The sequence below is a fragment of the Epinephelus lanceolatus genome, chromosome 18 (assembly GCF_041903045.1).
Source record: "Epinephelus lanceolatus isolate andai-2023 chromosome 18, ASM4190304v1, whole genome shotgun sequence".
NCBI classification, from domain to species: Eukaryota; Metazoa; Chordata; class Actinopteri; order Perciformes; family Serranidae; genus Epinephelus; species Epinephelus lanceolatus.
This window is the reverse complement of record NC_135751.1, coordinates 27,999,517-28,024,714: the sequence shown is the minus strand read 5'-3', so window position 1 is coordinate 28,024,714 and position 25,198 is coordinate 27,999,517. Positions and strand designations below refer to the sequence as shown.

The following is a 25,198-nucleotide window of genomic DNA, read 5'->3' as shown; positions in this document are numbered from 1 at the left end:
TGGTAAAGAGTTTTTTAAGTAGGACTTATTTGTAGGTGGCTAGAGTATGTTCGCTGTTCTCACCAGTTCACTGCAGTACAGTGCTTAGCTTCCATGTCACCACTCCTGCCACTTTTCTCAAACTGGGGGCGTTGATTAAAAGTCTACCCAACAAGTTAGACTAGTTAGAAGGCAACAAGCCAATTTCTGTGTCATTTGTACACTTTCAAAAAACAACCTGTACACCATGTGAATTGGCATGCTGCCATATTGAACTAAAGAAAATGTAAACGCAACATTTTTTTTTTTTTTTTTTGCTTCCATTTTTTACAGGTTTAAGTTCAATAATTAGATTTCTCACAAGTTTTGGTTGCAAATTTGTAAGTGAGCACTTCTCTTTTTCCAAGATGATCCATCCACCCAACAGGTGTCGCATATTAGGATTCTGATCAAACAGCTTCTACACAGGCGTGCCTTGGAAAAGCCACAGGCCACTTTAAAATGTGCAGTGTTATCACACAACACCATGCCACAGATGTCCCAGGCTTTGAGGGAGTGTGCTTTGGGCATGCTGACTGTAGGAACATCCACCAGAGCTGTTGTAAAGTCTTACTGCTGCTGTGAAACTGTGCCTACTTAAGGCAACAAAAAAAGTTTATCTTGGGTGTGTTGGTACAATGGACAACCAAGAAAGGATGGCAGAAGAAATACCTGTACACCAATTCAACTGGGCTGAACAGCCACAAAAAGGTTCACAAGCAGATGCCAAAAAAAAAAGTCAATTTATCTAGAACACCCGTGCACAAAAAGAAGGGTGCTCCAAGGGCAAAAAAATAACAAAAAGTAAATAAAAACAGCAGCAAATGTTTCAGTCCTTGACTATCATCAGTGCTTCACAGATCAGATTTGGATTTACTGGTCCATCTACGTCCCAACCCTCACCTATGGTCATGAGCTCTGGGTAGTGACCGAAAGAATGAGATCGCAGGTACAAGCAAGCAGCCAAAATGAGTTTCCTCCATGGGTGGCTGGGCTCAGCCTTAGAGACAGGGTGAGGAGCTCAGACATCCGAAGGGAGCTCAGAGTAGAGTCGCTGCTCCTTCACGTCAAAAGGGGTCAGTTGAGGTGGTTCGGGCATCTGATCAGGATGCCTCCCCAGAACACACTGGAGGGATTACATATCTCATCTGGCCTGGAAATACCTTGAGGTCCCCCAGGAGGAGCTGGAAAGCGATGCTGGGGAGAGGGACGTCTGGGGTGCTTTGCTTGGCCTGCTGCCCCTGTGACCCAGCTCCAGATAAGCGGATGAAAATGGATGGATGGAGTTCAGTGCTCATTTTCTCTGTAGTATCAATACACCGGTACCAGCTATGCTTTCTTATTATGTTGTTGTTAATGTTGACTAAAGTTATTCTGCTGTTCTCTGCTACTAACCAAAAAAGTCTTCATTGTCATGTTATAGCCTTGTTATTTATATTTTAATCAATCAAAATCAATTGTATGCTCTTAAGGTCAACTTTTCTTCATGGGAACAAAAGGCATTGTATAAAAGTTTCAGTATTGTGTTATCACTAGTAAGACCCAAGCACCAACTCTCCCACATCAAATGTGACATAATCAAATGGTCCACTGAACACATCTCTAAAAATGAAAAAAAAACAAAAAACAACTTTTTAAGCCAAAAAGAAATTGGGCATTGATGCATGAAACAATCACGTTGCAGGTCCAGGCATGGCTCTAACAGCTCTACAAAGCTGCTTGTTGTGATGCTCGACTTATTACTGTGTCGTGAACACATGAAGGCAAAAATCTTCCGAAGGGAAACTGAAACATGTCTGAACATTGGACCATATACGTGGGGTGGGAGTGGGGATCCAGTCTCAAATACTTATGGCTTTTAAAATACCTTCAACTTGGTGTCATCCAGATAATACTATGTGCCCATGTTGTGTTTCCTGTTGTGATGTCCCCTGAAGATATTTTACATAACTGACAAGGGGAATGTTTCCCAGACAAATAATTCCTACCTGTCTTCACCTGTACCAAACAGGTGAGTAGTTATTCAATTATGTGTGTCCTTAAAGGGGAAGTTCAGATGTTTTTGAAGCGGGTGACATGAGGCACTTCTCCATAGTCAGTGCCGGGGCTAAGCTATCCTCGGGTGCCATGAAACAAGTGTTATAACCCATAATTGATGTTATTCAAAACCTATTTTTTATAAAAGTGATATTCACACTGGTTGAAACAAACAATTTGATCATATTTCTTTGCTAAGCACAGTTTTGTGTAAAAGGAATTAAAGGCATGCCCAAATATAGGCCTGTTGAGTTCAGTGATTTAAGCAAATAATAGCCTGGGCTACTAATAGAAGTTTTACGGTAAATCTTTTTCTGACACACTTAAAAGTATGTTAGTATGGGTGTTGATCACACAGAATACAAAACTTTCAGACGACAGAAAGCTTAATAGAAAAAAAATTTATTTTCCCCTATTCACAAAAATTAAATAAAAAGGGATACATCAGATAACATCCCACCTGCACCACAGTTGAGCAAAAAAGAAGGTACTACATCAAATTCAATTGCCAGCCTTGATATCAGATTGAAACAAAGGTGTGAATTCGTTTTTCCACATTCTTCCCCAAGGTATGCACCAAGCACCGACTCTCAGTCCAACCACATCAAATTTGACATAATCAAATGGTCCGCTATAAAACAACGAAAACAAATAATTCTTTAAATAAAAAGAATAAAAAAAGGAAAAAAGAAAAAAAAACTTTTAAAGTCCAAACAAAATTTGTGCCCTACAGCACAAAAAAAAAAAAAAAAAGAAAATAAACAAAAAACAAAATAAATTAATAAAAACAAAACCGTCACATGAGCATCAAAATAAAAAAAATAAAATAAAATGAAAAAACCTGTGGACAACTTGCATTTAAATTTATTTCTGCATGTAGCTTAGTGTATCACAAAATGGTGAGGAGTGGTAAAGCCTCAACTTATTTTTTTTTTTTTTTGTTTAACCAATTCCTTGTGGTGCAGGAGCTGCATCCTTCTGAATGATTTATTGATTCATGCAATAAATGCTTCACCAGCTGCTCTGTGCGGCCTGTGATCAGCGAGCAGCCGCCTTAAATCTCAAAACTTGCCTACCAGGTTAAAAACTGGACAAGATGCCATCAGTATCCACCTTGTGGGGTGCTGAGGAAACTCCTCACACGAATTCTTATTCTATAAAATACACAATCTGTTGATGTGAGCTGAAATTCAGGAAGGAACAGATTTCAGTGTTTTTGACAATGTTTGTTTTAGAAGATTTGAGCAAACTGGCAGGCAAGTGTTGATACTCCTAGCGGCCACATCACCTCAGGCATGAGTCAAACTACACCCCCGGACATGAATTTATCGTAGGGCTGGTGCAACATAACATCTAAGCAGTACTCACGTACACACCTTTATAGTAAAACACCAACAGGCAAACAGCCATACACACTTCCATTACAACCGTCCACTATGGACAATGACTAAAAGATAAAGCTGGATAAAGACCACCACTCTCTCACGTAAGCTAACCAGTGTCAGGGGAGAACTATTAGGACTCAGAGTCAGTGTATTCCCAGGCAAATCCTACACAGTATCAACGGGTGAATATATGGCAACAACAATCACTAGTTTGATCAGAAGCTGGAGAAGTACCATATTAGTCCAGCAGCGAGTTGCATTGCCATTGACAAAGCTCTTATTATAAGGTAGATCCCTCCAAACGGACCCGTTATATAAAATGACTTAAAAAAAAAAAAAAAAAAAAAAAAAGGAGCAAGACTCACTGAAAGCATGCAATGTTCATGACCAGGAGAAGCCCTGACAGCTCAGGCAGCCATCGTTTCACAAAGAAGCGTCGACGAGAGAGACGGGGACACTCAAACACAGATATGGATTGGCAGGTGCACTGGGACGTGGATCCAAAATACTGTAATTAAGGTGTCTCCCTCCTCTTAAATCCTATTTCAACCCATTTCAGGAGGGGCTACATTATAACTATGTTAAGAGGCCTCGAGTCTTACCTAGTCATTTTACCATTGCTTAACATAGACATTATGCTTACTTTAGCAAGCCATTAACAGTCCTAAAATCACTTATCAAAAAAAACTGTCTCAAGATCAGTATATTATTACTGTATGTCTTACATTTGAAATTCTAAATTTCTTACAAAAAGAAAAAAAAAAGTGCATTTATATCAGTAAGAACTAATTCATTCTTGGTGATGTCTTATCGCTCTCATTAAGTCCGTTTTGTAAAGTCCCTAAAAACGAAGCAGCAGCAGCAGCAAAAAGGATTCTTGACTTAACCTACAGTATTTGAACTCGTCGCAGAGAGTGATTCTCCAGACGATCAGACGTGAAGCTGATTCCTGCGTTAATCTACCTAAAGTTGGTCTTCACGCACACAGCCTCCGTTAAACTAAAGGGACATGGATTAGACAAGATGCATGAATGGGAGGACAAAGGAACCAGCACCTGACAGCTTCAAATTATGGCAGCCTCCCCATACTGACGATTAATGCGATAAATCAAGTGAGCAACGAGACAGACATTCACTCAAACATGCGTCACTTAAGAGGTGATCATATGCCATGCAATAACTTGGTACTGCCGTGGTAAAACCTTAGAGGACAAACCTACTGCATCTTTTTTTTGCCTCAAGTGATGATTCAGTAACCGAGGGAAGAGGAAGGAAATTAAATTCAGCTAAATGTACATGTGAAAAGAGTAAAGACCCATGGATATGCACACCAAATGGTTTATGCAGTTTCACCAGAAAAGGTGCAAACAATGTGTGCACGTTTCCTGCATTGTTACATAGTAAAAGCATCTTTTGATTTTGTTGTTTAGCCTCTGGCACGAGCCTGTTTAAACACATCTACCTGTGTGATTCTACGGACTAGGTGCATTGTGGAGTTTGGGACTGTGGCACCCTATGCTGGTTCAGATAATTCCTTTTTATGTACCTATCTGACACCCCCCCCCCCTCCCCTCCCAGCCGTTACCTATCTTAACAGAATAATCAAATCGAGGAGGGGGCGGTCAAAGCCAGCCTCGCCTACCTAGGATCCCTGCGGTGCTGTTGGCGAAAAGTCACTTTAGAGTGTGTTGGATTTAGTGAGGCATTTAATCCGAGAGGTATATGTATATATCCCCAGTTTACCCTCCCACACCCACCACCCTCCTCCCACCCCTCCCTCCCTCAGAGAGACACACAGGGCGCGGGGGGAAAGGGGGCCATCCGCTGAGTGGAGGTTCAAGGCCAGTCACGTCCCTCCAGCTCTTGTTTCTCCCCACGATCTGGGCAGTGCAATGAGTTCCCCAGTTACCCTCCCCTACATTAACCTGGGGAAACACAAGCAGACGAACAGAGAAAAAAAAAGATTTAAATCACAATATGTGAGTAGATGTAGAGCTCAGAGAGAGGCAAAGTCCCTCCGCTTCCAGTGGACCAACATGGGACTTTATTTTGGGAAAAATATGTACAGTAGTTACAGTGAGAGGCAATTTATTGATCCCATTTTATTTGTGCCATGAATCAAATGCATGTTCTTAAATTTAAAAGATAATTTTTCAAGTCAAGAAAGCTGCAGTTTGTCGTAGAACTGCTGAAGGATAAGACAGCAAAAATGCGTAATAAAGCAGGATTGCAGCAAAGCCCACGCCAGAGCCTACGCCGTTGTGAGTATTTATATTTGTGCAGTGGTGTGTCACTCTGCAGTTACACCTCAAACACAAGTCGGCAGCAGGGTTTCTGTGAAGTGCTGTTGAGTTTAGTTGATTCCAAACACACCTAAAACACATTAAACAACATGCTAACGTTATTAGCACAAGCCTATGGCATTTTACATTGTATAAATTAGCCTAGCAGCTAGTGAACTTTCCCTCCTCTCACATGAAGCCAGGAACAACAGCACCATTTAACAAAGGTAACGTTATGAAATCTGGCTCCATAACAACTCACAAGGTTCATTGACAAAACAACTGTCTTATACTAAATATGTTTTCCAAACAAATACAACATGCTAACGTTATTAGCACAAGCCTATGGCATTTTACACTGTATAAGTTAGCCTAGCAACGAGTGGAGATTTCCTCTGCTCATATGAAGCCAGGATAAATCACACACAAGATCTAAAATGCTATTTTTGTGGAGGATTTATTGTCTTCACAATTTATTGTTCTTATCTGTGAAATTAAACTAAATAAAAGCTTCGTTTCCACTGAGGGAAACGGTTTCAACTTACAAAAATAAAGGTCTGCGTCGCCACGACATGTAGTTACATTTCTGGGGAGGTGCACGTCAGGCTATGGCGTAGACTCTACATCAACGCAGAGCCTACGCCATAGGTACGGCGTCTATTTAATGCAGAAGTATAAATTCCGTCTTATACTACACACATGAAATTGTGACGTGACGCAATAACTTTCTCAATAACCTAAGACAAACCGTGACTTTCTTGATTTGCAAAATTATCTTTTAAATTGACAAACATCATACGTTTAATTCATGGCACAATTAAAATTACTACTTTTTTTTCTTGAGGTAAGGTTCAACGGGGGTCACTGGAAGGGGACAGATTTTGCCTGTGTATATAAATGGTTGAGGGGTTTAAGTGTGATTCTGGATCAGAACATTAATTTGGGAACAAAGTGTATCATTGCATATCAATGAGCTGGGGTTTTCATCATCTCCAGAGGGGGGTCTGAGGGGGTGGGCTGCATGTTTGCTGAACATACCTAACAGGTTGGTATCCTGTGTGGACAAAGGGGAGGTTGGCTTAGACGCCGTAGCAGGCTGACAGGCGCTCCTTCAGCAGAGGAGGGAACTGCTCGGAGAACTGCTGCCAGTTCTCTTCCCCGACCTGGTCCTTGAAGCCATGCAGGATCTTGGAAAAGAAAACAGAGAATCATCATGGAGGCTGAAAAAGCTCTCTGTAGACCCTTTAACAGTGTGTAAACAATGATGATGATTGTAAGGGTGTGCACGCAATATGGCAACAAAAGTGTTGAAGAATTCTGCTTCTTTATTTTACTGTAAAGATAATCTTTTGACCGTGGCCTGTCCGGTTACCACATTTACTAGCTTGCATAGATGCCACTAGTGTTTCGATTTAATGAGTTTCATTCAACCTAAATGACTGATGGTGAGTTATCACTTGTGTTGTCCTGAATGTGAAAATGTCCTAGTTTTCTGTTTACTTAAGACACTCTCTCTCCCCAAACAGCTGACTCTGCACACACTTCTCAGACTCAAAAAGCATCCGCACCATGTAATCAGATTTCGAATGTCTGATGAGTGATCATCATGGAGTGTGGCGAGCCAGCACTATACAAGTACTATACAAGAAGTGTCTGAGAAGACAGGATCAGTGACATTCCTTCTGAAGAGGCTCTCACCTTATAAAACATGTCCCTCAGGTCGTCCTTGGGGTTGACCCAGGAAGCCACAGCATCACAGAAGAAAATGAAGTCCTGGACAGAGAGCAGATTTGTTACTTGTAAATTCAGAGCTCATATGAATGTGGTTAAAAGTGTGATTCTGGATCAGAAAATTCATTTGGGAACAAAATGTATCACTGTAGATCAATGAGCTGGGTGTTTCATCATTTCCAGAGAGTTGGTCTGTTGGACTATAGTAAGCTTTAAAGCATGTGACCTAACCTGCACAACTCCTGCAGGGTTGACTCCAATCATCACACAGATTCCCCTGAAGGCTGAGTCCTTCTCCTCGTTATCTCTGATGTTCCTCAAAGATGTGCACCTAGACAGAGGTACAATGAGGACACAAAAGTGGAAAGCATTAAAAGCTAAAATTTGATTTCTTTTCACAAAGACAATCTCTCTTTCCTATACTACTGAAAGTTAATTCCTAAATAGAAGATTCTGTAACTGGAACCAGAAAGTATAAGTGAGACAATATGTCTTATTCTAGATCAATAAGCTGGGTTTTTTATGATAATCTCACCATGGTCTAATGAATTGCTGAAGCTGTGGCGCCACTTCCTGGGGGCAGACGTAACCCAGTCTGCCAATCGTAATGGCTGCACACAGGGAGACAAAAAACAGAGACATTACAAGACGGTTAGATTTGTCTGATTTGATCCCGACCTCCTCTGATGTCATGTACATTTGGGTAATACAAACACTGCGCTTTGTAGAATTTTTTAATTTTCTGTATAAGTGTAATTTTTAATGCCAGATTGTAGGCTATTAGTCTCATGATGTGAAATGAAGCTTTCATCTGTTACACATATCTTGCATGGCTGCTGATGATAACAGTACATCGTCTGTAAACTACAGGTAGCCCACAGACTTGACAAGATGTAAATATTTCTGTGACTGTCTGCGCAAAACAAAGCATCTTTGTTGGAAACTGTTCAGCCTGACCGCAGCTTTTTGTTGCCGCTTCCTGCTGACTTATCTTATTTATAATCTAGGTGCGGCGCAGTTCATTTGGAGCAAGTTTTGCTTAATTCCCCAGGCACTTTCTGTTCTTTGAAACATGCCCCAACAAATACTATGTATGTGTGTGTGTGTGTGTGTGTGTGTGTGTGTGTGTGTGTGTGACCTCATGTGTACCTGTGTTTTCCAGCAAAGTCTTGGGGGTGTTGGGTCTATTGATGATCTCCACTAAGTGCGGCAGAACCATGCCCACATACGGCTGCATCTCTGCACCTAGAAAAGGTCAAGAACACAGTTCAGTTCAGATGTACTCAAATACACATGCCGACTTCATTACTGCTAATATCTCGTAACAGATTCAAAAGCATTTGACAACATTTGTGACAAATGTGAACAAACTCCCTTGAGGCATTCTTGAGATATTTCGCTCACAAGACCAGTATGGACAGACAACCTGAAAACATAATGCCTCCGGCCACGGCCATCACCAGTGCAGAGGCATAAAAACAAGTCATGGCAAGCTCCCCCTGGCTGCGTTCACAGCCCCGCAAAAAACTCAGAATTTAGAGAGGGGACACAAAACGATACAAAGCAGGAGACAGGCACACACTCTCATTCTGTGGGAAACACTGATAACACACACACACACACACACACACACACACACACACACACGACGAGGCTGGATCTGTGTTACTGCACACGAAAGTGGAAAAGCGCGTTGCTTCACTCACTTATACAATCAGGGACCGTTTGCCAGACTCCTAATTGCATGTCATGGTGTTAAAAGATTTACTAAAGCTACAGACAACTCCGAAACAAGTGGAACAGACTGGGTTTTCTAGACATGAAGCCATATTACTCTATCAGTTTCCTTTTCCCTTTATCAGATACATCAGTTTTTTTTTTTAAATGATAGGCATATATAAGTATCTCAATCATTCTTGAGAGCTTAGCAGAATCAGGGAATCCTATTTCCTGTACAAAGAAGTGGCAAATTTGTAAGTAGCGGTAAAAATCTTCTGCCAAGCTCGTAAGATTGGCATATATCTGCCAATTCATTAAGATTTCCATTTTATTTAGCAGGAGGTGATGCTTCCCATGGTCAACGCAACCATTTGTATTAAACAAACACACAAACAAACCATCCAAAGTGCGCCCCACTCACCCATTTGCATGGAGATCTCTCCAATAGCCCAAGTGGCATTGTTACACACCGAGATAAACTCTGGGTTCAGGTTGAGCCCTAGGATGGGCATGAACTCAGCTGGAGGGAAGACACGGACACACACTGGTTACAACACAAACTTACGTAATTCCTTTACAACGTCCTAGTCGCTCATTATGTTCAAATTTATTTATTAGGATAAAAAAATATACTGATAACAAAAAAAAAGACAAACCACAAACATTTATTAATGAAAATCATGGTACACATGACACATATGTATACATCTTTAGACAACTGTCAGCCATACATCATTTTCTGGCAAGAAGCAACTGGAAAATTTCCAACCTAAAAGAACAACTAATGCTACAGGGGAAAAAAAAAACAAAGGCCAGGCTGTTTGCACACACCTGCAGAATGGTTTAAGAGCTTGCACGCATGTACACCTGAAAATTTACACTCAACTGTGCCGCATGGTGCAACATGAAGTGTGCCTCATCTGGATCAGAAAATATAGGAACAAAATGTATCATTTTGTGTCAATGAGCTGGGTGTTTCATCATATCCAGATACTCGGCACTCAGTAAATCTAACAAAAATTTCAGTTGGAAAAAAGTTAGATTTCGTAAAAACTGAAAAAAGAAAGAAAGAAAATGATAATTATAATACTGAATACTGTTTTTCCCTTTAACTACTATAACTACTGAAATGAACATCTATTTTAGCATGTGAAGGGGGCATAAATGAGCCTTAGTCTTTGCTCTGATAAAGCACACTCACCAATACAGGGCTTAACATGGAGGAAGCACGCCTTGGTAAGATCACCCAGCAGAGCGAAGGAGCTTTGCCTCACCTCAGGCATAGTGTCCTGCAGCACAAACCAGACAGCTTAGTGTAAAACAAGTGTCAGGGTTCAGAGGAAACTGTCCTGATAGATGTTTGGTTGCACTTCTTTGTGGGGAAACAAATACAAACGCACTCCCTCATACCTGCATGCACTGGAAAAGCAGGGTCATGATGTTCGAGCGGGCCACCAGCTGTTCCACATGACCCCCCAAACCCTCAGCCAGGCCGCTCAGCAGATCCAAGGCCACAATCATAAAATCCTTGTCAGGAGCCTCATACTGGTCTGGATGCTGGTTGTACATCTGAACAGATAGGGCAGATACGTTTCATTGTTTATCTTCACGTTCACTAAATACACAATACATTTATTCTGTGTGTTTGCATTCTCACCATAGCCTGAGCTAGTGTCTTCTGGACTAGTGTGACACAGCGCTGATACACAGGCTCACAGTAAGGCAGAAACCCACTCTGCAGGGCGGTGGCTACTGATGACAGACACTGGAAGATACAAAGAGGACTTAAAGAAATGGATATGCACAGTTGGTTGTGTAGGGTATACGCCCAATAAAATAACATAAAAGCAGTCAAACACCTTTGTCAATGTCAATGTCATCCTTTTATGGGAAAAGACACTCCTTACAGCAACGATTCTTTTCTGAGTCATTTCAGTGTGAAAGAGGTCAGACATAATCTAAACACAACATGGATCAATGTGTCAGGAAAATGTCCCTCATCTAGAAAAACACATTGTGCAGTTTGCTTTTAAGAACAGCTTCTCACCTCTAGTAATGGGAAGAGATCCTTGTCCTCGTCCTTCAGCTCGTTCCACTTGGCAATAAGAGGGGGCATCAACTTCTGAATGTACTCCTGATGAACACAATAGATCGGTACAATCAACTTTCCCCTCTCCATTCTAAGTCTCTGACAAAGACCTATGCTATCACATGATGACATGATTAGATGACAGATACCTCTTTAGGGGCCGTACATATGCCGCGTTTTTTTGCGCCCTCAAATTCATTGTTTTTAAATGTAGATGCGCGGCGAGCACACTCAAACGCCAGAGCGACACCAGAGCAGTGTGCACACGTTCCCAACCTCCTATTTTTCAGGGAGCAACAGATGCGCTCTGAGATAAACACAGGTCAACTTTACGGAACACAGCAGCGCACACCACTTGTCATTAGATGGGTAACAACCAATCACAGCTGACAGACATCTTTGCCTTCATCCATAAAAAAATATGGAGAAGTTGATCATTTGAGTGCAGGGTTGCCAGAGCCTTACATCCGTCCCGCTGACGATAGGCCTACACACAGACAACGCCTGGAAGTAGATCAGCTCTGCATTCAGGATTTCAAATAAATAGGCTATGATACTGCGCTCGTTACAGTTGCTTAGCTAGCTCAGAAGCAACCTGCTGCCGCACTCTTGAAAGCTGGCACAAGACAAGAGTAGCACCCAGCGCCTGACCTCACGTTTTTGAAGGCAGGTTAAGATGCGACATGTGTACAGCCCCTTAGTCTGACCAGGCTTAGGCGCTACCAGCATCACTGACACTGGTCCATATGTGTCGTTCTGCACCTTTACTGGACTTTTCTGCTAATGTTTGCACACTTGATAGTTGTCCTTTTATATATGTTTTATATGTAGTATTTCTCATAATTTGTACTTATAAGGGTCAGGTTTCATCATTACAAATGTATCTCTTACATTAGTGCCTTATTCTAACATGTAAATATGTAGTAAGGTTTAAGCGTATGATCCATTTGAGGTTGACACATTTGAAATTTGGTTTGGCTTGCATAATGATAATCAAGTTCTTCTTGAATCTTGAATATGATTTGAGTTTTAAACACCAAACAAAGTCAATGACTTGCAGAGTGAGATGAGAAGGTCAATACCACTCCATATCTGTCTGTTCATGATGAAGCTAGATTCTGAAGCCAGTTAGCTTAGCACAAAGACTAAAGGGGAGGGAAGCCGATAGCCTGGCTATGTCCAACTTTAACAAAAGCCTCATTACAGCACATATTAACTCACTTATTAGTGTTGTATTTTGTTTGGTTAATCCGCACAAAAACCTAGCCATATTAAAAAAAAAAGAAAAAAGAATGGTATCAATAATTTTGGAAGAAATGGATTCCCAAAAATGTTGACCTATTCCTTTGCACTTGAGTGCGCAAAGATCAGTCTATTAGCTAAGGCTCAATTAGGAGTAATAAAAAAACCATCAAAACTCTTTATATACAAGTATGATTTTGCATGTAGTGTAAAACAGAGTGCAGGTCAAAGTTCCTTACAGGCTGGTTGAGGTGGTGGCCCACTGAGTCCGCCAGAGTTCCGATGGCATCGTAAAGAATGAGGAGATTCTTGTGCTGGTACTTCCCAAAGGCGAACACCAGTGTGTCGAGGATAAAGCTCAGGTAGGGCACCAGCTCTGTGCATGCCTCCTCCTCCAGGGTGGCAAATGCACTGAGACAAAACCAGAATGGACAGATCAGTATTTCATCTTAAGACACAGTTCTGCCAGTCTAGGAATGACATGCACAGGAAGTGGATCAGACAACAATATGGGAACAACGTGTATCATTGTTTATCAATGAGCTGGGATTTTCATCATGTCCACAGACAGACGAGAGGAGGAGTGTGAAGCTGCTCACCTGCAGGCAGCCTCCTGCACCCGCTTGTTGCCATCCAGGATGCGTTTAAGAAGCTCCGTCATGAGGGGTTTGAGGTAGGAGTCGGGGGGCTGGGAGACCACCCAGTGTGCATAGCGACTCAGGGTCCAGCAGGCAATGGAGCGCACCAGGGCCTTTTTGTCACATAGACACTGGATGAGGTGGGGGATCAGCTCTGGTAGGTAGGGCACCATGCCCTGCATGCAGCCTGAGGCACGGAGACAGGAGCAAATAAAAAAGAAGAAAGGATAAGTTGCAAAATAATATTCACAGGACAACGCACTATACAAACTAGTCTTCCTTCAGAGCATAACCCTAAGTACCAATGAGTTTGACTTTTGGAAGCTTTGAATTATTCTTACGTCATATATAACCATCTACTCTTGTGTCCTTGAGGACCACACACGTAGACAGATATATAAAAAGTTATATTTGCTAAAATTAATCCAGCTAGGCTGTATCATATTAATAGATTTTGACTAGGTCAGTGGAATATGTAGCGGTCACTCCTGATGATCATTATGGCCTGACTCACCATCCAGCAACAACATCTGCACTGAGCCTCCTCTGGCTTCACCAAAGTCTATTTATTCCCAAAGTGGAAACATCTGTTCAGGTGGAGGTGGGGATTTGTTGAAATTATGCAAATCTGGATCAGAAATATAGGAACTATAGGTATCATTGTATATCAATGAGCTGGGTTTTTCATCATGTCCAGATGCGAGATGAACTGCTGCTCTACCTGATTCACAACAAGTATATGCAACAATTAGACACAGCTACCCTGTAGCTATATCTGCAGTTTCTGTGAGAAATGTGGTCCTGCGAGTCTTACCCTCAGCAATGGCCCCCAGCACCAGGATGCCAGACTCCTTGATGACCCAGTCGGGGTGGAAGAGCAGGCCTTTCAGTAGCGGCAGGAGGTGGGGCAGCAGCTCGTCGCGGAACACGTTGGCCAGTACGTCCAGTGCTGCGGCTGAACACTTCCCTACATCAAAAAGGAAAAGACATATTGCAATAATTCTTAACTCCAAACACTGTTTTACACGTGAGTTCACAGCAGCAGCTATTCTAGATTTCTAAAAACTGTAGTTAATATCTGAGCTATACAAACTAAGTTTCCACTCCAATTTGTTTTGTAAGAACATGCTACATTTGAGGAGTCAGGAGTACAACCTACACAGAGACCCATGGAAGGCTAGAGATGATTTAGGATTTAGACTGAAGGCCTGACAAAATGTGCAACAACCTCTCAAGTCACCAGATTGCCCCTCTCCACATTTAAAGCCAAGTCTCTATAATTGCATTTCTTTATCACTTACGCAGGTTCCAGTCAGACAACGTGTCGTCATCGTCGTCATCGTCCTCCTCAATGTCCTCGCCCTCCTCACCCTCCCCTCCTTCGTGCTGCAGAGTGACAGTGCGCGACTTGTGGAAACGGGGCTTGATGTCCTGGTCGCTATCTGGCACCGCCTCGTCCTCCTCCACATCGCCCTGGAAAACACAAAAGTGACTTTAGCTTTATCATCCTAACGTACTGTCTTCAGAAACTTTTTTTAAACAGCCCCAGGGCCAATTCCAAATCATAATCCTTCTTCTGTAGCTGCAAGGTTGTCGTCATTGTTCGGATTTTGAGGACAGACCTCCAGGAACAATTAAAATGTGTATTTCTATATGAGAACGTGTTGTAAAAATTATGTTAGTCACAAATGCAGAACCTTTCTCAGTCGCATTTTTAGACAGATTAAATTTGTATTTTTATATGTCAAACATGGATGCAGCTGTAAGAAAAGTTCATGTTTCAGCCTGGGAAATGTGAGCTGACAGTCTAGCACACAGCCTTGTCAAATCTGGATCAGAAAATATAGGAACTATAGGTATCATTGTAAATCAATGAGCTGGGTTTTTCATCATGTCCAGATGTAAGACAGACTTAAAAGGATTGCTGCCCTCCCAAATTAAAAATGATTACTTTCCCAACATTTCACAAAACAAAAAACATCAATTCACAATAAATGGGCATATTTCTGTAAGAGAATGGAGTGTAAAACTTAAGTAAAAGAAAAAGCTTACCTTTAATAGAATGATGTCTATCTCTGAATACTTCATCCCATTTACCAAGATAGGGGTGAGTCTATATTTAAAGGGGGAGAGAAGGAGACGACATGTTTGGTTAAAAGAGCCAACAAATCTCATGTACACGCTGGAAAGAAGCGACAGATTCTAATTTAAGTCTTTAAGGAGGCTGTCTATGCAAATATTGGTGCTATATGTCCAGTAGAAAAAAGAGGAAAGGGCTGTGGCATTTGCTTTTGCTTAAGAGCTAGAAAACCTACAACTACCAGAATGCACTGTGCCACACCGGCCCAATAAATGCTCCCCCTGGTGGATGATGTAATGCAAACTTGTCCATTTTTCCACATGAATCAATATGGTGAGCAGCTGGTAAATGACCTTGAATTAAAGTTAAACCATACGCTATAATATGTTTATTAAAACATTTTAGATGAGAAAGACAAAGAGAAAGACTAACAGAATCTTGGTTTATATTTGATCAGCACTGTCTAACTTCTCTCTCGATGTCCTTCTATACTCTTTGCATCTGTGGTGGCAAGCATGCATGGTGGCAAGTTCAATCTGTACTTTAAGCAACAGCCCTAGAGCCAACGAAATGTGCCATCCGTTGAATCTGAGCTGAGAGATGAGCGGGGAGATCTGAGCGCTGGTAAGACGGCGGGAAGTTTACCACAGTTCATTTACATGTGCTAACCACATTGTTACGATACAGAGCTGGTTGAAAATGGGCAAAGTATCCTATCAGTGTCAAGTAACTTTCACTGTGACAACCAAATCTTCACAGTATAAAAACACAGGGATATAGTACATCTACAGAGGTTCATGCTGATGGCATTATCAACACAGAACCCACACTGAAACAGTATTCAACATGCTACTCACTGCACCAGGTGTCCTGACAGCATCTCCTTGCAGATGGGTTGCTCTGCTAAAGTCAGCCAAAACTCGCAGGCCTCCAGAGCCACGTTCTCATCGGGGTCCTGGGTTCTCTGCAGCATGTACTGCAGGAGACAAGAATAGAAGGACGTGTTTGAGACCAGGAAGTGTGAACTGATTGAAACATCACTACCGTACAACGGTCTGGCACAGAGCCTTAGCAAATCTGGATCTGAAAAGAGGAACTTCAGATATTATTAGGCATTTTTGGACCAGAGGAACATTTTCATAGTTCTAGGAACCTCCAATTTTGTTATTTTTTGTATTGTGCAAGAACTGGGAACGACCGTAGCTCCTAGAATGCCATTTCAGGGGATTTTATTTTCTATATTTCATAGAAGGTACTCTTCCAGCACAAGAGGAAACTCAAGTGATGCAAGCGTGCAGTGACTGGTCGAACACAGACAATGACGCACCTGCAACTGCCATTTTTAAAAACCCACTAGCAATGTATAGACAAAGAAAAAGACAGACTTGTAAAGACAAAACACAAACAACAGATAGTAATAAACCGATGTGAATGCAAACAACAAAAACAAATGTCCCTGAAGGTGTGTCGTTCTCGAGGGAGCTTCCCTGTAAGCAGTTCCTCTCAGGGTGGTTCTCTGTTTGGTCCGAAAACACCCATCATAAATAAACAAGTGAGCTGAGTGTTTCACCACGTCCACATGCAAGACGGACTTAAAACCCCACTGGATTCTGAGTGGAGTGGTTTATAGAGGCAGAGGAAATACAGCAAGAGCTGGACGGAGCAGTGAGTGAGTGAGCAGTACTGTCTGCAGTGGAAACGCTAAACAGACCTCGGGTCTAGGTACCGTCTGAAAGGTTACTTTTGGTTCCTAAGGTACTATACTGACAGTGTTTGGTGGAAAAAGGGCTCATGAACGTGGTCTAAATATCAACATCTTATTACGTACAAGAGGCCCACAGCTGACTGAGCAGATGTCCACCACTTACCTGGATGATGCTGTGCATGTGGGGGATGAGGCGGTCAATGCGGACCTCCAGTAACATGACCAGGGCTCGGCACACGTTCTTTCGAACTTCAGAGTCCTCATCTGCTGCCAGCGCAAACAGGCTCTAACAGGGGAGAGGACAAATAACACAGGAAACAAATCTTTTATAAGACAGGTTAAAAAAAAAAAAAAAAACATGACTAAGATGAAGAAGAAAATGAGTGACAAAAGCGTTTATTCTATTCACACAGCAACAGAGTGAGATTTACTGCAGTGTTCAAAAACACACAGCTCACCTCTATGAAGGTGTCAATGTTGTCCATCAGGGCCTGCGCTCTCCCAATGATGAACTGGTTTACACAGGCGATGGCATGGGACCTGCAGGAACCGACAGGAACATTGATAAAGCCGGTGTAACGTAGAAACAGCTGAGTCAGAGGTGGATGAGTGATGTAAGTGTGTCACTTTAACAAGATATAAATAGCAACATTTGGCTCGATCCAACCTTGTTTTGCTAAAACATTTTTAAAAATAAGTGTGCAAAACAAGAAAAAAAAGAAAAATATTGCAGTGAAAAGAACATTAATTAAATCCTATTGGCAATTAATGCAACTCTTTAATTAAGTCGTAATCTGGATCAGACAGTATGAATACAAACACCTTCACTGTGAGTCAGTTGTTACTATGCATCACATCCAGACGATAATGATAAACAACAATGGAAAACGAGTCCTGTTCTCTCCTGTACCTAATCTTGGGGCTGCAGTGCTTGAAGAACTGGAGGAATTTTGGTATCATAATGTTGAGGGGTCTGTTCAGAGCGTCGCTGTCCAGCAGCTCCGACGAGTCCTCGCAGATTTTCTGCAGCGCTCCAAACGAGCCCTGAGACACGGACATACACAGAGAGGCTGTCAAATCAAACGCAAACATACAGGGACACAGAGGAGAGACTGCATCAGATATTCAACTGAAGCAAAAATCCTGAGTGCACTGTGCACATTTCGTCACAGGTTCATCACAGTGAGAGAAAAACACCACTATCAAGCAACAGTCTGGCACAGAGCCTTGGCAAATCTGGATCAGAAAATATAGGAACTATAGGTATCATTGTAAATCAATGAGCTGGGTTTTTCATCATGTCCAGATTAATGATGGAGTTAAAAGTCCAACTCCATCTTCAGATAGTCTTGTCAAGAGACTGCTGTTCTCCCAAATGTTGTTTGAAAAATAATTAATGACCAGTGTTTCATACAGTGCCACTTAAATGTTTTAATAACGCTGAACATTATGAATAAAAAACTGATGATAGATGTTTGCCAATTCATTAAAAAGATCTGCACACATTCGAGATTCACACATGCTTTCGCTTATCTCTTCAGATTAGTCCTCTCTGAGGCAGGTGTGTTTGATTTGATATCTCCCTTGCTTGCAAGGTTGGGTACCGAATTATGTCGGTGCTACCGTGTAGAGATTCATATTAAGTCAACAGGCACCAAATTTCAGAACCTGGGAGTGCAGCGTGTGTGGGTAGCGAGTGTGTGGTGGAGTGAGTCACAGTGGCTGTGCTCAGGGCAGACAGCTGCTGGCGATCAGAGGAGGAATGGTAAGCAGTGAGGTTCTGTAGTGGTTGTAAATGCAGTGTATGTTACAGTTTGCCCATGAATCAATACTGTGGCTCCTAAATATCCAAGAAGAAATTCACATGTCTTGAGTCTGTCTGTCTCAAGCACAGTGTCCTACTCTTTGGCCCACTAGGTTGCAAAATGTAGATAAATATATTTTTCTTCAGTTCGCACATATTGTCAAAAAAAAACAAAACAAAACAAAAAACCTAGACTTGAAGCAAATACTTCAGGTTGTGTTTACTCCCGTGACATTCAGCTGCAGCTAATCTATGCAGGCCTGAGAGCTGCACAGATTAAAGTAAAAGCACATCTGTTGCTTTAGACATGCAAGTGAAATATGCATCTTATTTGCCTGTAGTCTAGACGCAGAGGGCAATAGCTAGCCGAAACAGTTCAGAAGTGTGGTTACACTTTTCCAAAACTCAGCAGACAACGCTTGCTGCAATGTTTATAATGCAAAGTGCAAAGCTGGACAGGGCAGCACATCTAACCTGAGGAAAATGAAAATGTTTAGCGACCTCATAATTCCCAGTGTGGCTGCACATATCTATAACCTGAGCAAAGGCGTGGGTGTGTAATGACAGTACTACTTTTATCTCATAGAAAGAAAAGAGCAGGGTGAGTTCAGACCTCGCAGGTGTTGTAGTCCTCTGAGTTGAGCAAGTTGCAGAGCTGAGGCAGCAGCTCCGGCCATGTTTGAAGCTCTCCCTTGGAGGCAATAGTAGTGATCAGGATGCCTGGAGGAGCGAGAGAACAAACAAAGATAACAGACTTCAGACAGTGATTTATAATTAACGAGCCCATGAGCAGTTGCCTTCGCAGCAGCTCTGGATCAGACAGTATGAATACAAAGACCTTCACGGACACTCAGGTGTTAAATATGCATCATCTCCAGAGGGAAGGAAAACAAAGGGGGGTGGGTATATTGGGTGTGTGAAGGGAAACTAGCCCACAAACGTAATTATCGCCACAGGCTAACACAACGCCCACAAAACACACAGACTCACCAATGGTGGCACGGATGAGCGGCGAGGGATCACCGATGTTGTTGAGACATTCCTGCTTGATGAAGTCAGCCACAGCTGAGGGGAAGTTCTGGTAGTGGGCCTTAACATTGTTCTTCAGGATCAGACCACTCAGAGAGCGAGTCGGCTCGTCTGGGGAGAGGAAGTAGATGGAAGCAAGGTACAAAGAAGTTTTTTGACATTACACAAATGAATCCTGATAACCAGTATAAATGCACCAATCCAATAATAATCAGGGATAATCTTAAATAAGGTCATACAAGCCTGTAACTACACATTACTTTAAAACAGAAGACATTCATTCAACATATATTTTCAGGCCTGTGCATTTATCTATTATATTAATCTTGAAGACTAAAGTTGCACTGCTACAATCTCTCGTGTTTGTCTTGGCTTTATTCTTTAACCGATGTATGTATTAAAGACGCGGCATGTGTGCGGCCCCTAATTTCCAGGGCTGGTACCTGTGGTTATTCCACAGGCTAGTTAATAACATGTCGGGCAGGAAATCCAAAGTGTGGGATCATTTTGAGAAGGTGAAGGACGAACCCAAGGTGATATGTAAACTCATCTTCATTGGTCGACTACAAACATGACGTATCCTCTGAAACATGGAAGTAGCTACATGCCCATTAACCCACAGCGTCATTAACAGGCGGCTCGCTCAGTGTGTGACGTGCACTTGTAGATAAAATATAGGCCTATATTAATGAAGGTTCATTAGTACGGTTTTGTATTTCTCTGTAATGTAGCACAGTGTTAACAATGTTACCGATACTATTCTTTCTCACACCTTCAACTCAAACCATTGTGTTGCCCCGCCCAAAATATATAATTCAATAATCAAAATAATATTGTAAACATGTGGGCGACTAGTCGACTAATGGCCCTAAATGACGACTGTTTGTTGACAAGGGAAATTCTGAGTTGGGGGCAGCTCTAGTATTAGTCATACATACTGAACTAAATCAGAGGGTCCTTCACCACACCAACCTTTTTCTCTACCGACAGTCAAGTGTGACACACAGTTCATTCAGCTTTTAAGTTTATGGGGAGAATAGGTTTAACTATCAATATTGTGGATCTATAACCTTGTTGTGTTATAAATGACTGAAAGAGAGAGAAAAAAAAAATCAGGCAACTCACCTTCAGTTTTGAGTCGTGTGAGAACAAAGATAAGATAGTTGTTGAAGTCGGGGAATTGGTTGAGTTGTTCAAGTTTCTAGCATGGCAGTTAAGGAACATTTCACTTTGAGTTTCCACTAAAGTAACTATCCTTTGATATCTGTTCTAATATTCCAGTATTTTCCACATGTATATTTATGGGTGGCTCACACAAATATATTTTCTTTCAACCAAAACTGTTGTAGCTTAGTTACAATTCTGTGCATGAATAGAGTTAAATGTGTGAAGAGATTTAAAAGTACGGCGATAACACGGCAGATTGGCAGTAAAAACAATAAAACTTAGTACTAATTAAAATCCCTTTTCCCTAGGACAAAATCATGTGGACAATTAGAGAGGCACAATTCATTTAGGGAAAATATTATTGACTAGCTTTGCTATGCACATCCTCAGACTGCAGTGTTGTAGGATACTTGTTGGACAGCTCTCTGTGTGACTGTGTTGGGCGACTGTGAGTCTTTGAGCAGTTGGAGGACCTGCTGAAGTCCCTGCTCATCTGGCTGCCACTCCATCCTGAAAAACACATGCATAACAAAAATTAATACACATCAATTTAGTCCTGTACATTTTTTTCCCAGCATATTCTTGTAATATAAAAAGTGGATTCAGATTCTGAGGCTACTAAAGTAGATCTGACGAGACATGGATAAGCAAGTGGTCTTCTGGATCAGACAGTATGAATACAAACACCATCAGTGGTAGTCAGATGTTTATAATGATGCATCATCTCCAAAGTCCACAAGCATATGATTGCGAAGCAATGTAAAAAGAACACAAATATTCCAAGCACAATATGATGCTCCATTTGATGCTCAGTTAAGTGTGCTTACACTATAAAGACTGCAAATTAAATTACTTTTCCTCTTCCCCGTAGTGCTATTTATCAATCTAGATTGTTCTGGTGTGAGCTGCTAAGTGTCAGCTGTAGAGATGTCTGCCTTCTCTCAAATATAGTGGAACTAGATGGCACTCGGCTTGTGGTGCTCAAAGCGCGAAAAAATACATTTGAATAACTCAAAAGCAATGTCTCTTTCCAGACATCATGACTCGGTTACTGAAGATAATTTACAGACTTTGTTGTGAGCAGTTTCATGTAGGAACTATTTTCTTACTACCGAACTACACCCACCAACTGTATCACTGCACAGAGGGAAGAACGTATCTACTGCTAGCTCACATAGCACTACTGAGTTAGCTAAAATTAGAGCGCAGCCGAGGAAGATGCCAATAATGTTTACATTTTGGGCATTTACGAGCATGAGCATTTCATCCATGAGTAGATGCACGCTTCTTTCTGTGCAGTGATACAGCTGGCGGGTGAAGTTCCTAAATGAAACTGCTTACAATAAGGTCTGTGGATTATCCTTATGAACCTGGTCATAAATTCTGGAAACTTACATTGCCATTTGAGATTTTCAAATGTACTTTTGGCACTTTGAGCATCACAAGCCGAGCGCCATCTAGTTCCATGACACTGGAGAGAAGGCAGACATCTCCAACACTCTGCAACTCACACCTTCACAATCTAATCTGATTAAAAGAAGACTTCAGATAAGAGAAAAATATAGGATGTTATCCAAAGTCTATATTTCTTCAGTAATAACTGGGTGCACATAATTTGATGGTCCCATGCTGAGCGCCTTTCCAACTAATACACTGCAACATACTAACAAAAAGGCCCCTGCTTTGTCATTTTTTAAGTTATATAAACCTCTGCAGACACTACTAGCTAGTATATTTTTACTCAATCAACCAGTGTACCAAGTGGTTGAAGGAGACAAGGAAGTAAGCCTGAGGGTCCATGTAGGAAGATAAAGGTGCACATGGTGGAGGTTAAACGCGGACAGGGGGCCCACTAGTGGGGTAGTTAGAGAGATTAAGATAAACGCAGCAGCGTCTGCCCTCGGAGTGCCAACATGCCAACACCTAAATTTATAATTAGAAATCGGCTTGCAGCACAAAAAAATGAGGACATTAGACAGCAGCACCAGCTAAAATCTCTGTGACCCGGCTTAGCCGCTCCAAGTTAATCCTGCCCCCCACCCCCACGCCACCCGCTCCACCGGTTTAAGTTACAGAAATATTTGTGTCTCAATATTTCTCTATCAAATGTCAACACCGTGTTGCAACGTAAGTACACGTGGACCCCACAATATAGATTTACTTGAGGGGTTGTAGTCACCTTGTTTGATCAGATTGAGAAAAGTTGTCGGGGAATAAGTTAGCTATGTAGCAGGGCCGCCATGTCCGGTGCCTAGCTAGCAATCCGTGTGGTTATCCTCAACCTCAGCTACATTTGACCACACTGCTTGGTTTCCTCTTATTATACAGTCTATTATCGATCGATTTATCGGCTATTAATGTCCCATTTGAAATACCAATACACAGGTGACCTGATGCTACGAAAGCTGCCCTTCTTACTCAGGCCTGGTCGCCAGGGCAGCTCCGGGCTAGGTGGTCACAATGTGCCCGGCATGAAAATAGCCAGATACCGCCATCTGTTATCCAAATGCAACCCTGTACCAAAATATCCTTTTAGAAAACGCTAACATATAAATAGCCACCTAAGGCATCGCCGTCGACACCTCATTAGCAGCCAATAATAGGTACAAACTTGGTGAACACGTTTTGCAAGCTGGCGTTAGCCACTAAGCCGCCTGAGCATACTTTCTGACTGGCAACGCTAATGCTAGCTTTAGCATTTAGCCAGGCTAAAGCTACATAACGGACACTGGCTTTGATATTACTTTACCGGAACACCTTACCCGATGAGGCGGTCTGACAGATAAAATATATGTCTAAAACGTGTTGTTAAAGTACAAGTGACTGATACTATACGTACAATATTGACTTGAAAGTTGAATTATCGTACTGGGCCGCTCTCCTCCCGTGCTTCGTAGCAGTTCTTCTTGTTCAAATGAGCACGCCGATTGAAATTGACCTATGGCGGCTTCCGTTCAGTACACATTTCGCTAACTACGCGAGATTACAGGAGCGCCCTTATTTCCACGTTTTTAAAGTAGTGCTCAGCACAAAATATAACACACAAATAAAGTAGGCCACAAACAAATAAATAAAGAATTGTAAGGATTCAGTTTCTTTATTTATAACTCACAGTAGTGTCTACTGGATGTGGGTGGGGTTTTGATCGGGACATTGTGGTCAGTTGCTCATTAAGTAAATTAATATGATAAATCTCAACACGTCTGTTTTTAAAATGAAAGATCAGATGAAACTTTTATCCCAATATCATTCACTACATGAATTTAAAAAATCTGACTTTTTATAATGCATTCCTTTACTTTTAGTTGGAATTGGACATCTGCTAAATGTAGTTTATGACACAGAAACAGACTGACAATCATCAAAGACTTAGACTGCCCTTTTATTTCTGTGGTTTTTTTTATTATTATTATTGGTATTACACACATCACATCACAACACAGCACAACACACCACGCCATATTTACATATATACACTAATATACAGAAAAATAATATCCAGGGGTATCTCAATTTAGTTCATTTCATAAATCATACAATTCCTATTATTTCTGTGGTTTAGAAGATGTTTAAATGATCGTCGTCGTCATCGTCCTCCGCTTATCTGGGTCCGGGTCACGGGGGCAGCAGCCTCAGCAAAGAAGCCCAGACAGTCCTCTCCCCAGCCACTTCCGTCAGCTCTTCCGTGGGAACCCCGAGACATTCCCAGGCCAGCCGGGTGATGTAGTCCCTCCAGCGTGTTCTGGGGCGGCCCCAAGGTCTCCTCCCGGTTGGACATGCCCGAAACACCTCCCAAGGGAGGCGTCCGGAAGGCATCCTTACCAGATGCCCGAACCATCTCAACTGGCTCCTCTCGATGTGGAGGAGCAGCGGCTCTACTCCGAGTCCCTCCCGGATGTCTGAGCTCCTCACCCTATCTCTAAGGCTGAGCCCAGCCACCCTGCGGAGGAAACTCATTTCAGCCGCTTGTACTCGCGATCTCATTCTTTCAGTCACTACCCAGAGCTCGTGACCATAGGTGAGGGTTGGAACGTAGATCGACCGGTAAATCGAGAGCTTCGCTTTTTGGCTAAGCTCCCTCTTCACCACAATGGACCGGTTAAGCGCCTGCATCACTGCTGACGCCGCTCCAATCCGCCTGTCAATCTCCCGCTCCATCCTACCCTCACTCGTGAACAAGATCCCGAGATACTTAAACTCCTCCACCTGAGGAAGGACCTCCCCCCTGACCTGGAGTGGGCAATCCACCCTTTTCCGGCTGAGGACCATGGC

At 42.1% G+C, this 25,198-nt stretch overlaps 1 protein-coding gene and 2 non-coding genes across 3 annotated transcripts; all 3 read right to left on the bottom strand.

The window, feature by feature from the left end:
- Positions 1 to 2,441: 2,441 nt before the first annotated feature.
- On the bottom strand, positions 2,442 to 23,884 carry LOC117268773 (transportin-2-like). Its single transcript, XM_033645457.2, has 25 exons — positions 23,766 to 23,884; positions 21,337 to 21,436; positions 20,885 to 20,960; positions 19,721 to 19,870; positions 19,344 to 19,450; positions 17,837 to 17,970; positions 17,385 to 17,466; positions 17,090 to 17,212; positions 16,079 to 16,197; positions 15,194 to 15,254; positions 14,443 to 14,614; positions 13,956 to 14,108; positions 13,103 to 13,328; positions 12,743 to 12,914; positions 11,220 to 11,306; positions 10,830 to 10,937; positions 10,583 to 10,741; positions 10,374 to 10,461; positions 9,594 to 9,692; positions 8,603 to 8,698; positions 7,989 to 8,064; positions 7,685 to 7,784; positions 7,421 to 7,495; positions 6,761 to 6,909; positions 2,442 to 5,365 (listed from the first exon to the last, which is right to left on the bottom strand). The coding sequence occupies exons 2-24, from the start codon at positions 21,433 to 21,435 to the stop codon at positions 6,802 to 6,804; spliced, it is 2,670 nt and encodes an 889-aa protein (XP_033501348.1). The 5' UTR covers position 21,436; positions 23,766 to 23,884; the 3' UTR covers positions 2,442 to 5,365; positions 6,761 to 6,801.
- On the bottom strand, positions 17,721 to 17,787 carry LOC117269105 (small nucleolar RNA SNORD41). Its single transcript, XR_004502698.1, has one exon. It is a non-coding gene; the product is annotated as a small nucleolar RNA SNORD41 (small nucleolar RNA).
- LOC117269104 (small nucleolar RNA SNORD41) lies at positions 21,586 to 21,656 on the bottom strand. The gene has a single exon (XR_004502697.1). It is a non-coding gene; the product is annotated as a small nucleolar RNA SNORD41 (small nucleolar RNA).
- Positions 23,885 to 25,198: the final 1,314 nt, after the last annotated feature.